The 12,941-nt window shown below is 34.0% G+C and overlaps 1 protein-coding gene across 3 annotated transcripts in view; it reads left to right on the top strand.

Annotated features, from left to right (window-relative positions):
- Positions 1-12,941, top strand: part of GABRG2 (gamma-aminobutyric acid type A receptor subunit gamma2) — a 120,939-nt gene that overhangs the window by 24,840 nt on the left and 83,158 nt on the right. For 2 of the 3 annotated variants that reach the window (XM_060008426.1, XM_060008424.1), the window contains exons 2-5: positions 3,812-3,963; positions 5,663-5,730; positions 8,017-8,237; positions 10,494-10,576. In XM_060008426.1, the coding sequence (XP_059864409.1) occupies positions 3,812-3,963; positions 5,663-5,730; positions 8,017-8,237; positions 10,494-10,576 (524 nt within the window). The remainder of the gene's footprint in view (positions 1-3,811; positions 3,964-5,662; positions 5,731-8,016; positions 8,238-10,493; positions 10,577-12,941) is intronic. The other variant, XM_060008427.1, reaches the window with a different exon arrangement.

Below are 12,941 nucleotides of genomic sequence, written 5' to 3'. Positions count from 1 at the left end.
TTTTCTTCATTTGCGAAGTGGAAATAATTGTAGGAATATCAGTGTTTTAAAGATTAAGTGGGAGAATGTATGTGAAGTCCTTAAAGTTATCTGTAGAACATGGTAAATATTTAACAATAGCCGTTGTTGGTAATATTATTTATCTTAGGAAAAGTAGTTAGCAAAAAAAAAAAAGATTCTTTTCACAAATTTTAATTGTAAATTCCATGCATTCATGGAATTTATAGTTTAGTAATGGAAACAAACAATAAGCAAGTCAGTAAACATACATTGTAACAAATGCTATGAATCAGTCAAAGGACTGGCTAGAACATATAAAGGGTCAGGTGGGTGACAAAGGTAGATAGAACAGGAATGACCTCTACTCCTATTCAGAAGGTGATTCTTGTGTTGAAAATTGAAAACTTAGAAGGAATAAGCCATGCCCAATATTGGTTTAGGAGTTGGAGAGAAGAAAAGATGGTAGGCAGAGAAAGAAAAATATATATTCTGTGTTTATGATACCAAACACCAATGGATTTGAAGATACCCAAATGAAAAGACAAATGTTTTTGTTTCTCACCCAGATGTTTGTTGTTATACTACCCTAGGAGAGTACAGTGACTAGATTTTTCTTCCTACAAAACTCATAGCTTATTGAATCCGTGAAAATATGAAATACCTGGATTAAAATTGTATAAACTGCATGATTAATCTTCACAGTGACAAATATCCAAAATATGTACCAAAATTCAAGTAAAATCTTCTAATTGTGAGCAACCTCTCACTGTACATCTCTTCAGTATTTGTTTGTTTTTAAAAGCTTCTTTATTCTTAAATAAAATTGATTTTTGTTTCTGATTATAAACATGAACTCATTACATGTTTGTAATCATGCATAAATTCAAATCATGCATAAAAATGTAAAGATGAAAATTAAAAATCTAATTTACAACAGAGAGATTCAGAGTCAGAAGAACTAAAGTAGGAAATTAGTTGCAGCTTGCCAGTGCCTTAGTTGTGGCATGTGGGCTCCTTAGTTGTGACATGCAAACTCTTAGTTGCAGCAAGCATGTGGGATCTAGTTCCCTGACCAGGGATCAAACCCGGGTCCCCTGCACTGGGAGCATGGAGTCTTATTCACTGCACCAACAGGGAAGTCCCAGAAGTATCCCTTTTCTTTTCACTTAATGTATTTTCCCTCTTGGTCTGCCAGAAAATAGTAATAATGGTAACATGGCACCATCACACCTGGATTATTTATTTGTTAGTATGAGGAAGTGCAATGAACAAGCATACCAAACTGTTTAATATATATTCCCTTTCCTTGAAGAAACTTTAATAGGATGCTTTTATCGAGGGAAGGGGGAAGGGGAAGGACAGAGACGGAGAGAAAGGAAGGAAGAAGTTGAGATTTTTTTGAAAAGGCACTTTTGCCTGAACAAATTAAATAGCGATAAAATTTCATAATGATGACATCCAACATCCAGTGGGCCAACTACGTTCTTTTCTCAATGAGTTGTCAGGGGGATTTGAAAATTCCTTTGTCAGATAACTTTTTTTTTTCTTCTTCAACTAGTAAGATTTAGGTCATAGGATTAGAACTCTATTACACAGAGTTCATCAGTGCTCTAGAGAAATGATGAATTGATTACTTGCTTACTAAGTTGATTCATGCCAGTCTGGCAGTTTGTGGGAGTGAATCTAATTATCAGTCTCTTACTTTCATTAATAGGTTGGAGCAAGCTAACTTCTCAAAGGAGGAAGAAGCAGTAAGATTTAGGTCATAGGATTAGAACTCTATTACACAGAGTTCATCAGTGCTCTAGAGAAATAATGAATTGAGGCTTAAGAGGAATTTTCGTATCAGACAACTGCTCTCTGCCTGCATTGAAGTAATTCTCTTTGAGAGGTGGTTGAAGCTTTGTCCAGCCCATCATACATACCCTCTAGGGGTGCTCTATGAAATTCAAATTTTGTTTAAAGTTCTTATGTTAACTGAAGTGCAAGATATAAGACTGGCTATGTCAGGTTTTATGCAAATGTGTGATTCAGTTTTTATGTTTCCTATTCATAAAGCTTTAAAGGAATAAAAAGATTACTTGCTTACTAAGTTGATTCATGCCAGTGATTACTTTTAAAATTTCATCTCCCATCCTCATTCTCAAACCAGATTAATCACATAATCAGCTTTCTCCTACCATATTTAGTCATCTATCTATTTATCTATACATATACATATGTTATATATGTATATATTTATCTATCTTGACAAATGAGTATAATTGAGTGTAATATATGGTTTGAGAATATGATACATGTTCGGGGTACTGTGGCAGTGATTTGATTTCTGACAAGATTCTTTCTTACCATATCTTCAAGAAAATAAACTGAAGATGAGAAATGGGATGAGAAACTTTATTTTGTATTTTTTTATTTCACCATAAGCAACAAAAGTAACCAGTATTTACTGAATATTGATAAAAATTAAAATAGCAGCTTTTGCAAGGTTTTACATTGCCCCTAGATCTGGCAAATAAAATCATTTTGTTTGTGGAGGGGAGGAGGATGGAGTTTGGGGCAGGGGAGAAGCAAACTATAGGAATTCCAGTATCCTTCCAAAATCAGCCTTAGTTTCTGGTCCCATTGTGGCTTTTCTGACAGGTTTTGGCATAGAAAACTGAATCATAGATTATTATGTCACTTTTTGATTATTCAAAATAGGTCATTTCACTTCTATGATTGTACTACATTAACCATTAGTGCGAGTTTCTAGCTTAGGAGCTTTTGCTGTAATAAAGAGTGGTTTAAAGTCTACAGTTACATCTTTCTTCATAGTACCAGGTTCTTAACAATCAAAGATAAATGAACTGCCCTTGCTTTCAGTGCAAGTGAGGGGAAAAAAAAAAAAAAAAAAACACGTACACACACCCTGGAGGAAGGAAAGGCAGCAAGACTGAGCCTCTCCTTAGTAGTTCAGTTGAGGGGGGAGAGACTTGTCTGGCAGTTTGTGGGAGTGAATCTAATTACCAGTCTCTTACTTTCATTAATAGGTTGGAGCAAGTTAACTTCTCAAAGGAGGAAGAAGTAGACATTATGCCTGAACTCCTAGACTACATTATGATCATTTAAGCATTGCTTTCACAAAGATAGTTGTGGTCTTTTTTTTTTTTCATGATTCAGGCCAGAGTTGTTTTTTTTTTTTTAATGTTGAGCCTTCTTTTAATTTATTTATTTTTATTTTTGGCTGTGTTGGGTCTTCGTTTCTGTGCGAGTGCTTTCTCTAGTTGTGGCAAGTGGGGGCCACTCTTCATCGCGGTGGACGGGCCTCTCTTGTTGCGGAGCACAGGCTCCAGACGCGCAGGCTCAGTAGATGTGGCTCACGGGCCTAGTTGCTCCGCGGCATGTGGGATCTTCCCAGACCAGGGCTCGAACCCGTGTCCCCTGCATTAGTAGGCAGATTCTCAACCACTGCGCCACCAGGGAAGCCCGTGTTTGTTTGTTTTTTTATAAGCCCTTTGTAAAGTTGGGCAGGTGGACAGGAAGAACATCAACTATGGGAAAGGCAAAAGTAACTGGTAAAACATGGTATACTTATAGATGGGAGGACAGAGCATTCTGGAAAACTGAAGAGTATACTTTAATAGGTTTTAATCTACATCTTTGAAATTTAATTAGCTAGACTAACCCTCAGCTGAGAATCTTCACTGTAATCCAGTGTAACGCATTCCTGTCATCCTGTTTCATTTCTCCTTTCCTACCAGTGGTCTGTGAGTAAAAGTCAACTTGGATGGAGTCTGTATGTTTCTTGACCAATATTTTGTTTTCTTAGCCTCACTAGCCAAAAATCTGATGATGACTATGAAGATTATGCTTCTAACAAAACATGGGTCTTGACTCCAAAGGTTCCGGAGGGTGATGTCACTGTCATCTTAAACAACCTCCTGGAAGGATATGATAATAAACTTCGACCTGATATAGGAGGTATGTTAAAACCTTTTGTGATGTGTGTTAGATAAAAGCAAGTCTACTACATGAGGAGAAAGCATCAGCCCATTTCAATAACCAGAAGGATATAAATGATACTTTTACTAAATACTGTAAAAATAAAGAATGTATAAACAGCATTCAGGTCTGGGGGTAGACAGGGCACTGACAAGTTCAAAATGAAGAAAGATGATTTTCAAGTTAGCTTGAGAGATAGAAATTTAAATTTTCCTAGACATCTCAGACAAAGACTATAGAAGAAAAGTGCCAACTTCTTTTTGAAGAAACATCAAAAACAAACAAGCACATACTACTATATATAAAATAGATAACTAATAAGAACCTACTATATAGCATAGGGAACTCAGTAATCTGTAATGAACTACATGGGAATAGAATCTAAAAATGAGTGGATATATGTATATGTGTAACTGATTCACTTTGCTGTACACCTGAAACTAACACAACATTGTAAATCAACTATACTCCAATAAAAACTAATTTAAAAAAAAGAAAGAAAGGACATACTGCTTATCTATATCTGTGTAACAGACAACCACACAATTTCAGTGGTATACAGTAATAAGCATTTATTTAGCACTTTGCTGGGGGTGGTCTAATCTAAGCTCAGCCAGGTTGGAGCTGCTCGTTTAAGAAAACTGTACTCTCATTCCACTCCTGGGACCAGCAGACTAGCTAGAAGTATCCTTCTCATGACAATAGCAAAGAACAAGAGAGAAAATAGAAACTCATAAGGCTTAATGCTTTCATCCATATATTATTGGCCAGTGCAAGTCAGATGGTCAGGCTCAAAGTTCAGAGGCAGAGAAGTAGCCTCACTGATGTGAAGGCAAGGGTACAGATGCAGGGAGGAGTGAAGAATCCAATCCATCACAGAGACTTACAGCATGGCACTTCAAGGAAAATGGATAAAGATGAGAGAAATGTACTTGTTGAATTGAAGCCCAGAATGAATGGTATTATGAATCCTCGTTCATTAAATGTTAAATGAAAATGGAGCATATTCATTAGGCCATGGATGTAGTACTACATGATTTTTAATATCAGTCCTCTTTGACGAATAGGTGGTGTGTATTGGGTTTCCATATGGTTTCCTCATATTATTTGATGAGTCACAGAATTCTTTAAATCATTGAGGAAGATTGATTTTGTATTGGCTAGAGGTGAATGAGGATAAAGTGGTCATAAAAGGAATCAACAGGGAGGAATGTTTCAAAAACAATTCATAATACTTGTTGCTTTTTATGCCTCCATGTTTCTAATGCATATTAATTTCTAGATCACTAAGTAGCTATTTTTTTCTATATGGGCCCAGTCAAGTTAGAATGCCCAAATCAATTCTAGAACTTAAAGGAAAAATAATAAAATTCAGGATATCTGAGAGATGGATGAAGAAAATCTGAGCAGTGTTTTCTTATGTATTCATTTTTATCTAGTCTTACAAAGATAATCAGTTTCAAAACTCTGCTATGCTTTGTTATTGTATTTATGTGCTTAAGATACTTCTTTGAAAATAAATAGCTAAATGTAGCAAATTAGTCATTAGCAACAAGTTAGCTGTGAATAAATCACTTCTAATGTAGCAAAATAAATAAATCTTTCTAGAATAACAAGGACTAAGCATTAAAATATTATGCTTCTCCATATGCACATATTTCTATGGTTCTCTTTACAGTGAAACCAACATTAATTCACACAGACATGTATGTGAATAGCATTGGTCCAGTGAATGCTATCAATATGGTAAGTTTCTAATTGTTTGTCTATTTTATTAACATATTAGAGAGGAAATGTGGTAACACGGAAATAGCAAGGGCTATACCAACAAAAAAATTTGGAAGGGAGAGAGAATCTTTCAGATCCTTTTTTCTCCCTTGTAATATAAAGATAATTATTTTAAATGATTTGTTACAAAAATTAAATGTGATAATATGTATAAAATTACCTTGGGTAAATGCTATAATCTTAAAATTCAACACTCACTGCTTATTTGGTAGGTCCTGCTTACTACAAAATAAAATATAGTGCTTTACTACTTTTTAGAATATTCAAGGTGTGAAGAGATCATAGTTTGCTTCAAATCAGAATTGTTTCTCAGAAGAAATAGTGCATTAGATTTAACAATAAATGTAACTTTGTTCTTTTATAAAGCTTTCTATCCAAATCTGAAATAAGAAATTAGATTGGAGCCTATATAGAATAGAGTAGAACATAACATAATATAACATAACATAACGTAACATAACATAGTGATACTGTAACTTTAAAATAGTGTTTGCCAAGCAAGCAATAAGGACGCTCTGCTGAGTCAGAGAGATGAAAAGCATTTATTGCTTTCAACTGGGCTGATTAAAAAAAAGTATACCACCACCTGCATACTCCATACAAGTAAGTTTGCTTGTTTAACTATTAAACAAATGCTAACATGTTACTTCTTTACAACTAAAATTCTGATGTAAGTTGTAAATATCTAAGAAGAATCAGCTATATATGTAGTTTATTTAAACACAGAACCTACAGTTTTGGGAATACTAGTGCCCAGAACTACTGTCCCAGGATCACAGTTTATGAAATGCTGGTTTAAAGAATTTTAAACCTTTTGTTTGTGTGTGTGTGTTTGCCAAAATGTGGATCAGAAATTATTGAGTTACTCTACCTATTGCCACATCACTGATTAGTTGATAAAGAATTTCATAGAAGAAGTTCCCCTCTCATTACTTGTGGACTGCAAATATGCAATTAACCAGTAAACAAAGTGGTATGACTTACTCCAGTGACAATGTAGTGAATTACAGTGAGATACAGGGGCAGGAGTGCAAGGATATAATCCAGAACAATGCAAATTCGTCAAAGGAAGAAGATTATAGTCTCATCCTGATTTTTTGTATTCTTCATTGTACATGGTGGTGGGTTGAGGGGATTAGACTAGGAAATGTGAATGACTCCCATCCCCCAATTCTCATATTCTAAGAACACTGGAGGTCATGTTCTAAGAACACCAAGGGTTTGTTCTTTAATTTTCTCATTTACAGACATGGTTAAAATAGAATTATAAAATCATGCTAAATAATATCTAAATATGATAGGCAAATTAGATCTCGGGTGTTATGATTCCAGGACTAATTCACATCACACTTTCTTTTCTTTGATTAAAGTTGCCACTTTAGTGATATATACATACATGAGGGTATAATTATTACAGAGTCACTTGTCATCATAGCACTTTTTAAATATGTTCTGTGATAGAGATTAGTACAGTAGTAAAGATTGTCTTTTAATTGGTGCATTTCCTCTTGTTTATAAAAAGAAGACGACAACTGTAATAGTAAAAACTAAAAATAGTTACCTTACTTTGGATGTTTGCTGTCTGCCAGACAGGGCACAAAGTGCTTTTTGTGTATAGTGTATTCCCCATTTCTATCTTCATACTGCCTAACAAGATAGATTCTCTAGGATCCTCACTTAATTGTGAGGTGAGGCAGCTTAGCTTCCAGAGCTCTGGTTTAGAACTGTTTTGAGAACGGTTCTGGACTTTCTTTTACTCTGTAGCAGTGGTTTTTGAACCTGAGTAACTGATCTCCTCAAGAGACAATTGGCAATGTCTGGAGATATTATTAGTTGTCACAACTTGGGGGTGGGGTTTGTTTTTGGTGCTACTGGCACCTAGTAGGTAGACGCTAGGAATGGTAGTAAACATCCTAAACTACACAAGACAGCCCCCGTGACAAAGAATTAGCTGGCCCAAAATAACATGAGAAACTGCTCCATAAATACCTAATGCAAACAACTGTGTCAGGGCTATGATCTTTTACCAGAATTCACTTAGGTCTATTTTTTCGTAATGTATTGTCTACAAAAGATGGGTGAGTCTCCTTAGCCAAGCTTCTGCTTTCTTTTGGACGATTCAAAGCCAAAGTAGCTTTGCTTTGTTTTGGCAATGAGAACATATGTGATAAATACACACAAATGCTCTACAATACAATCCTACTATATAAAAGATGTTCCATTTCATCTTTTTCTTTAAAACAGGAATATACAATTGATATATTTTTTGCCCAAACATGGTATGACAGACGTCTGAAATTTAACAGCACCATTAAAGTCCTCCGATTGAATAGCAACATGGTGGGGAAAATCTGGATTCCAGACACTTTCTTCAGAAATTCCAAAAAGGCCGATGCACACTGGATAACCACCCCCAATAGGATGCTGAGAATTTGGAATGATGGTCGAGTGCTCTACACTTTAAGGTATTCTTTTGGAAAAGGAAAGGAGTAATTGCTGGGAATAAAGCAAAGATCAATCATGTTCTCTTAAAACAGAATGAAAGATGTCAAGCCTAAATCAGGGTTGGCATGCTTGATCAAAATAGTACGTGATGATACAAAATTAGGTTTTTTTCTGTTATCAATGAACTTTTTCAAAGGACATAGGTATAACATTGTCTTTGACTGATGTGAGAACTCTGTTTTCTCACAGGGACATGAGCCTAATAAAAAAGTAAGCACAGCAGATAGTTAAATTATTTGTATATATTTTCAATAATAGTTATGAATAGTATGATTCTTCTAGGTCTTACTATCCAGGAACTTGTAGCTTCAAAATGGTTAATGTTAAATGCCTTTCTAACATATATTTTATGCCGTAGGTAATATTCAAGATATAAAATATAATACTTTAAACTGGATCCAAAGCCTTTATCATCAGAGTTATATCAGTTACTAGAAAAAAGAGCCACAATTACAAAAGAAATTCATTGCATATATTTTGATTTCATCATGGGTTTTATTAAATTAGATGTAAGGTAATGACTGGAATTAGACTCTAGTGGAAATCAAATTTTGTCTGCTAAATAAGAACTCAGTCTAACTTTTGAAGTATTAAGTAAAGTCACACTATCTCAAGTTCCTTTATCGTTCTCATAATACTATAGTCGTTTTTCCACTTGTATTAACTTGCAGAGTCACTGTACAATATTAAATTATGGACTCCAGCTCAAAAATATCTCTCATAAGATTCATTCAAGATTTGAATGAGTTTGCCAATCTATATAGAGAGATGATTTTATTCTTATCTATAATGCTTATCTATAATGATAAGCATTATCTTATCTGTAATGAGTTATGAATATGTTGTTTATAATGAGTTGCTTATCTATAATGAGTTATGAATATGTGTGTATACACATAGATATATATCTATGTACCTATCTGCAATCTACATTATCTTCAATTTTAACAATTCCAGTTTAATTTGGAGAAATGATACTAATAAAATATCTAATTTAATTATAATTTCACTTATGAATAAAACTAATCTTTTCTTTGGAAGAGCATATAATTACTGAGTGACAGTGATTAAAACCTCTAGCTTTGGAGACATAATCTTGGGTTCAAATCTCAACTATGCCACTAGATTTGTGACTTTGGACAAGTCCAAGTACAATAAAGCCATAATAACTCTTATTAACTGAGAGAAAAATTCACCTTACTCAGTGCCATGCAGACAGTTACGGGCTCAATGATTATTAATTATATCTTAAGATCAGTAATTGCTCTGTTATACCATAGAAAAATAAAATCTCCCCCATTAAAATTTATTCTAAACTTTTAATATAAAATGTTTATAAAACAACTTTTATTACTTTAAGATTGATATCTGTAATTGTAAGAAATATAGCTAACAAATATGAAATTTAACAAATCATCAACCCATCACCATTACAATTTAACAATATACTCATACTTCCCCAAAGGTGGTCAGAACATCTAGGACTCCTTTAAATTTTCTCCCTCCTAGAGTCCCAGGCTCTACTGGGAAAGAAAATCTGTATGTTTAGTAAGCACCTCAGATGCAAAATAATTGAGACTCATTGGCAAACATTTTTCTGATATGTCTGTGTATATGTGTTTAACATTTCTTGATTGCTATTAGATATTCTTCTACTCTTTAACATCCTATATAATGCCTTTATAGTGTTCCTTTGTAAGAATGCATAATACTCCATTGTGAAACATAGGTATTTTTAAACTCACATATAGTAATTTAAAGCTAACAGCTAACAAGTACTTATAAAGAGAAAGTTCTGCTTTAATTAGCAGATAAGATCTGAGAATTATCTGCATTCATTTACATGCAAACAGTGAATGAGTTTAAGTTCTTAAAACAGTTCTATTCAGTAAGTTAAGTGCATTCACTGAGCAATCTCATGTGTGCGATTAATTTGCCAAAAAAATTATGGGATGATAAATATTGAGTAAATGGAGTTGCAGGTCAACGAGATCCTATTGTTTAGTCTTTGAAAGTAAATGGACTACATTAAGTCTTAAACAATTTTCTCCTGGATTTGGTGAATTTCTTCAGTGAGGATCACCTTTTGTTATCAATAAGAATGTGTGACATACTCTCCAGGAATAAAAACAAATGGTCACTAGAAATTGTGCTAATGTACATTTTTTAAAACAGTCTAAAATCTTTCTATTCATGTTTCATATCTTCCTGTTTAGGTTGACAATTGATGCTGAGTGCCAATTACAGTTGCACAATTTTCCAATGGATGAACACTCCTGCCCCTTGGAATTCTCCAGTTGTAAGTAATACTCATTCTATATTCTGCATCCCCTCTCACCACTTAGTCTTTCTGATTGCAGTATCAGTTAATTGGGAGACTTAAACAATGCAAAATTGCATTAAGCAGTGTTGTTGACTTTGAAGATTTTGACAATCTCTTTCGTCATAAAAAAGGATCTATTTTATCAGGAATTACGAATAGATTTCATTGAGGCATAAACTTTTAATAAACTGGCAGTTGTTTCCTGGAGCCCTTTGTTGAGAAGGACTGTAAAGCTTGTCCTGGCCTCAGTAGAAAGAGGTAAATGTGCATTATACATCTCCACTCCCTCCGCGGGTCCAGAAGAGAGTAGCAGTACATTTGCTAGTTGTTTTCTCCCTTTACATATCAGGACACACAGAGATCCAACAATGTTGTTTGTTCATTCCAGTTTTGATATATCTATAAAGATAACAAAATTGAAAATTACCTCTTCCACCTGGAGTTCTAGTAATACCTAAAACTAGTTATCTACCAGTGAGCAAAAGGCTGATTTTTGGTGTCATGTGGGTCCAATTCAACTCCCAACTCCATCACTAAAGACTTGAGCAAATTACTAAATCTCTCAATGAGTTCATGACACAGGTGCCCAATAGAAATTATAAGACCTGCCTCACCTCAATATTGTTTTGTTGATATATGTAAAATGGTTGGTACACTACCTCACACATAATAAGATTTAATCAAAAGCTCTATTATTTTATTAATTATTATTATCATCAGATAATAGACTATAGCAAGAAGAGCATGATGATTGTAATACAAATTAAACTTTAGTAACCTTCGCAGATATTTTCTGTCTGAATCGAAAAGAAGCCTCAGTTTCCCCTACGTTTGCCTCACTCTTTGTTCTGCATTTGTGTTAGATTGCTCATCTCCTTCTTATTTTTGGACTGTCAATTGTGCATATTGGGTAGAATGAAAAACTGGCTATGAGTTTTAAGTTTTTAATATAGATATAATCTCCCAGCCAGGGAGTGATGGAGACTCCTAAGAACCAACTAAATCATAATAACAATACTTTCAAAAAAAAAAAAGAAAGAAAGAAAAAAGATGAGAAAACCAATCACCTGTTTTCAATAAACATCATTTCCAGAGAGAACCGAAGGAAAACTTCACTGTATATTATATATATTGAGAAAAATTTCCATTATAAATCTTACTTCATATGTTCTACTTCATCCAAGAATAGAATATTTTTTAGTGAAAGCTTACCTAAGGTTTAGGAGATTGGATTTCTTTTCTTTTAATTTTCCAACTGGGACTGCTCCTCTACTGAGTCAGCTAAACCTTAAGAAATAGTGATTTCTATGCCATCAGATTCCTGATTGACAATTGTCTTCTGAACCCCAAATCAACTTAATATTACTTATTGCTATTAAAACAGTTCAATCACCAACATGTTCTCCATAGGAAGTTCCTTAATATTATCATTCGTATTCTCAGTTTTCACCACATCCAGCCCTACCAGCATGCTATACCACCACTCAATAGCAATCTGGGGATTCGGCTTTCTTTTTTCTTTCTTCTTATTAATAAAATATAGTGGACAAAGAGTTGGACCAAAAGAAAGGAAAAAAAGGAAACAAGGGATTTTATTCCAAGAAGTCAATCAGCCTCCATAATCAAAATTACCTTTCCACAGCATTATTAGAAGATAAACAATTGAGAAGATTTCTAGTTTTATCATTTATCTATCTATCTTACTTGAGTTTATTCTGCAGCTTACTTATAAAATTATGTTTATGCATTCAGCAAATATATATTGACCATCAATTCCATGAAATAAGTATGATCATCATCCCCATAAGTAAATGAATAATTTAGAAGAAAAATTGAGAAAGCTTTCTGGGATATTATGGCTAGGAAAAGGTACTGATAATCATTATATTATCAGGGTAATATTTCTTTCATGAATGCTTTCTGTTGTTTTGGCTGAACATAACTGAGCTGTAAGGAATCTACATAGTTCTCATTGGTATCTTCTCCTCGGCATTTCTACTTACTGCTTTTAGTTGCAGATTTCTGTGTATATTAAAATGAAGCCTCAACAAATTGAGAGAGAGAATAATGTAAATAGTTGAGGTAATTTTTCCCAATCATCTTCTATTCCAAGGACATGCCCTGGGGAGGGATTTGAGTCTGCTCTTCTTCCATTATTTTCTGTTTTCTGCATGACTCTCAAAATCTTGCCCTGTTGACTCGGTTTCACCATAAACAATATCTTGCATATGTACTATATACTGGCTACTTTTTATATCTTACCCCAGACAATGTAAAGTATGTGTATAGTATATATAAAACCATGTATAGTATACCTTCTATGCAATTTAAGTGCTTTTCA

Source organism: Delphinus delphis, chromosome 3 (genome assembly GCF_949987515.2).
Source record: "Delphinus delphis chromosome 3, mDelDel1.2, whole genome shotgun sequence".
NCBI classification, from domain to species: Eukaryota; Metazoa; Chordata; class Mammalia; order Artiodactyla; family Delphinidae; genus Delphinus; species Delphinus delphis.
This window is presented reverse-complemented; position numbering and strand designations above follow the sequence as displayed.